General features: G+C 37.6%; 1 protein-coding gene across 1 annotated transcript; it reads right to left on the bottom strand.

Moving 5' to 3' along the window:
- Nucleotides 1-396: 396 nt before the first annotated feature.
- LOC101207692 (transcription termination factor MTERF9, chloroplastic) lies at nucleotides 397-3,645 on the bottom strand. The gene is made up of 5 exons (XM_004151339.3): nucleotides 3,261-3,645; nucleotides 2,692-2,776; nucleotides 2,445-2,617; nucleotides 1,668-2,360; nucleotides 397-1,433 (listed from the first exon to the last, which is right to left on the bottom strand). Exons 1-5 carry the CDS (start codon nucleotides 3,555-3,557, stop codon nucleotides 1,116-1,118), a joined length of 1,566 nt encoding a protein of 521 aa, XP_004151387.1. The 5' UTR covers nucleotides 3,558-3,645; the 3' UTR covers nucleotides 397-1,115.
- Nucleotides 3,646-4,028: the final 383 nt, after the last annotated feature.

Here is a 4,028-nt window from a genome sequence, read left to right as displayed (position 1 = left end):
CACCTTGTCTACATTATCTCCATCACTCTCGTGCTTAACCCTTTGGGTTTTCTAAGTACCTTTGTTGCACTAAATATCTTCCGTTGCCAAATCTCTTGTATTTTGCTCATAGTGCTTGGTGCACTAACTTTGCTAAAGGCTTACTTGGCTACAAGGACGAGATAGTCAAGCCAAGTGTCGCACGGCTGGTTAGCTTCAGACTCTAACCACGTGACAATTGGCCCTCTTTCACGGGCTAAGATTGATTGATAAGTTGGGCCAATTCTCCGTTGTGAGTCTAAATCTTGTAACTTGTAAAAGGATTAATATCTATTAATAGAATTGTTGTTTGTCAAAAAAAAGAAAAACAATAATAATATAAATAAATAAATAAATAACCTGTGTAACCCAAGTATCTGTATACCTTATTATCACTGATGGAGGAGCAGCTTCTCCGTCCATCAAGGTTCAGTCAAACTCTATTTCATACAGTGAATATACTACAATTGAAAATGTTCAAGTGCTCTCTCCTGGTCTACACACGCTTAGGTAAGAACACCTCCTGCATGTTCATACAATGGCTCGAGGTGGCAGAGCAAGCGATAAGAAAAAAAAAGGTTTTGAAAGAAGAAAAAACAGTGAATTCCCGCTTGTGAAAGGCCAAAATTTTTGTCAATTACAATATTTAAGAACCAAAATTGGTATCGATTACAACTTTCAGGACACAGAAAGACCAAATCACCTGGAATATGTATGCTCATTATACAATGCTTCTCCCCCAATCTTTCAAAAGATTTACAAAGAGTTCTGTTATAAGTTTCAAACGAGACCTTTCAGTGAGAGCATGCGACTGCTAATAGCTCACCACCTTTTGAATGACCATGCAGAGACATGGCAGGTAAGAATTCCATCTCTAGTCTTGCCAAAGAATTTCAGCTGTCATTGAACTCTAAACTGGAGTAGTTCATAATCTGAGTATGGCTACCAGAACGACAAAAGAATGGCAAAATTTATGTTCATAAACGCCCTGCATCGCAACCAGAACATTCACGCCATACCTTCACTTCAAGTTAGTAGATGGAAGAACCCCGAGGTGCAATCAAGTCATTTCACTTTGGAGTAATACGATAATTATGTTATCGTCTTCTTTCATATTTCTCCGCAAACTCCTTCAATAGTAATCTCTTCCTAAATTCAAGATACTTATCTAGGCTGGTTTCAGCCCACTGCTCACAAAAGCATTCATCAGTTGGAACAAAGGAACTTAAAGGGAACGGACCCTTGGGTGCTTTCTTAAGAGAAACTAGGAACCGGTGTCGAGGTCGAATTCTCTGATCCAAGGACAAGCTTAGATACATGGGATACTTGGTCAGTGATTTCACTTCATTACGGAGTTCATTGATCAGATACATGTATTTGGGCTTCAAATTATCCTCCAGAGACAGAGAAAAGACCTGTAGTATCAACAGATCTGGTTAAGGGACATAAGACAAGAATATAATTTATGAAGAAAGTACTAAAAGCATTCGAAGCTTGCAGCCAAGATGACGAGGCAACAAACAAATGTAAAGAATACAACCTCTTACAGCAAGAAAAAGTTTACGAGGCAAGAAGAATACAACCATTTCCATGAGGGTATATATTTTTCTGAGAACATACTGACTAAAATAGAAACAAACGCAAATTACCTGTGTAAGGCTAGTTAAGACTTTCAAGATCTCTGAATTTCGCATTCCAATACTTCTAAGGAAATTGATCCTGGGTAGTAAACCATCGTTGATGCTATAATGGAGGAGTTGAGGATGTTTAGTTACCATCTTCACTACATTATCTCGAGGAGCTCCAATTTCTTTTGAAAGAAACATATATCTGGTGTTCCATGAAGTATCAATCCGTTGAACCAGAATTTGAGGACTCAGTTGCACAACTTTACCCAGGTCCTTTTCCTGGATGCCAACTTCCTCAACCAAGTATCGGACAGTGGGTTTTAATGAATTCTCAACACTATAAGAAAATAGAGATGGAGCAGCAGCAATGATCTGCCCCACTCTGGAAGTTGGGATTCCCAAACTAAGTAAGAAAGCAACATGGGATTTCAAATTGTTCTCTACTGTGTACTCCAGAATTTGGGGCTGTCTCAAGAGTATTCTTCGAACATCCCTTTGTTTGACACCAACACTTAACAAGTATTCTAGTCTTTCTTGAGCAGAATAAACATTTATTTGAAGAGAAGGCATGTGTCTCTCATACATTTGGAGAAAATGTGATTCCTTGAGCCCAAATGTTGTAAGATAATTAAGCAGAGGAAACCATTTCTCGTCCAAATCTATTTCTTCTGCCAGACGAGGAAATCTAATTTCCATGGACTTCTTGGTCATCACCTGAATCAATGGAAACACACGTAAATTCAACATTCACTTAAGCAACCTGAAAGTGTTAATAATGTTGGAAACTTACGAACCCACCTTTCCTTTCCTGCCTGTATTGGTAGAACAAACTTCCTCATCAATATTGAAGTCATGTTTTACAGTATCATTTGTGATATCTTGAAAATCAAGGTGGTTACTCTTAACTTTAAAACTCTTTCCATCATTTGAGGATTTTATACCCCTGCTTTCTCTGGGATGTCTCACGTTATCTGCACAAGAAGAGTATGCTGAGTAAATTGATCGCTCCTTTAGGAGAATGATTATATAAACAACAAAAGATAACCTCGCTGTGAGTTGTTATTTCTGGTTTTGCTTTGTAACTTGGCTCTCTTTCTTTTGGCATCATATTCAACATCCGAGAAATCACCCTAGAAGATGAAAATCCCACAGTGCACAGACAGTAAAAAGTTGAGATTCTCAATGACCGTCTGCAGAATGCATAAAGAACTAAAACCAAAAAAAAAGAAAAAAAAAGAAAAAAAAACCAAGGAATCCTCTATGAAAAACCCCAACAGAAATGAAGCAATAACATGAAAACGAAAGCTAAAATTTCCTCGAACTTCTCTTTTCATTACCCAGTCAAAACAAGATATAAAAAATTCATGCACTCCATTGGTTATCCATGGCCAGAACTATGTTATCTGAATTCAGTGTAACGACAGTTTCAAATACTTCTTTTATCTACTCTTCGCTTATCACTGAACAGTCAAGTTTCTCATCACAAAAACAATCAATTCAACCACTTCCCAACAATGAAAATGAAAAAATAAACAAAATCACAAACCCACATTCAATCAACCAGAAAGCACAAGAACATAAAGAAAACCAAAACAAAGGGAATTCAGAACTCACATTATCCGGCCAAGCATCATCATCATCCCCATCACTGCTAAACTCATCCACATCATACCCATCTTCATCGCTATCAAAAGGGGACAAAGTCCGACCAAATCTCGACCTCCGTTTGGGCTTAAGAATGGCAGCACTGGAGTGAGTAGACCGGACGACAAACCGAGGCACATTCCTCCTCCTACTCCGACTACCAAACGAAGAAGTGAGTAGGAATTGGGAAGGTAAATAGAAATCGGAAGAAGATGGAAAGTGAGAGTGAAGAGTGGGAGAGAAAGAGAAGAGGGAGAGAGAAGCCATTTTAGAAGGAAAGGAAACGGATAAGAGAGAAAGAGAATATACCGAAAAACCCTAAACAGAGAGACAGAGAATCTCTCGGGTTTCCTGATGTTTAGTTTTCTTTTCTTTAAGGAATGAATAATAACGTGAGGCGAACGGTGTCGTTTCGAAAGGAGATGTGCCGTCTTGAAGAATTGCGGTTGGCGCGAAACAAAACTGAAAAAGGACGACGTGGCATGATAAAAGCGGCATTCTAAAGGATTTGGTGTTAGTGGTACCAAATTACCCATCACAATTCCTGAGACCTTCTATTTTTAATAAACAAAAAAAATTCATAAATATAACAAAAACATCCACCTATTTACTGTATATCTAACAAAAAAATTTAAAAAAAAATGTATGAAGCTGTTACTTTTATCAATATTTCACATTTGTTCTTTTTCATCTCTTTTTTCCTATTTTTCTTTTCATTTTCATCTTCAATTTTTCTTT

Source organism: Cucumis sativus, chromosome 7 (assembly GCF_000004075.3).
Source record: "Cucumis sativus cultivar 9930 chromosome 7, Cucumber_9930_V3, whole genome shotgun sequence".
Taxonomy (NCBI): domain Eukaryota; kingdom Viridiplantae; phylum Streptophyta; class Magnoliopsida; order Cucurbitales; family Cucurbitaceae; genus Cucumis; species Cucumis sativus.
The sequence above is the reverse complement of the archived record's forward strand: the minus strand, read 5'-3'. Positions and strand labels throughout refer to the sequence as shown.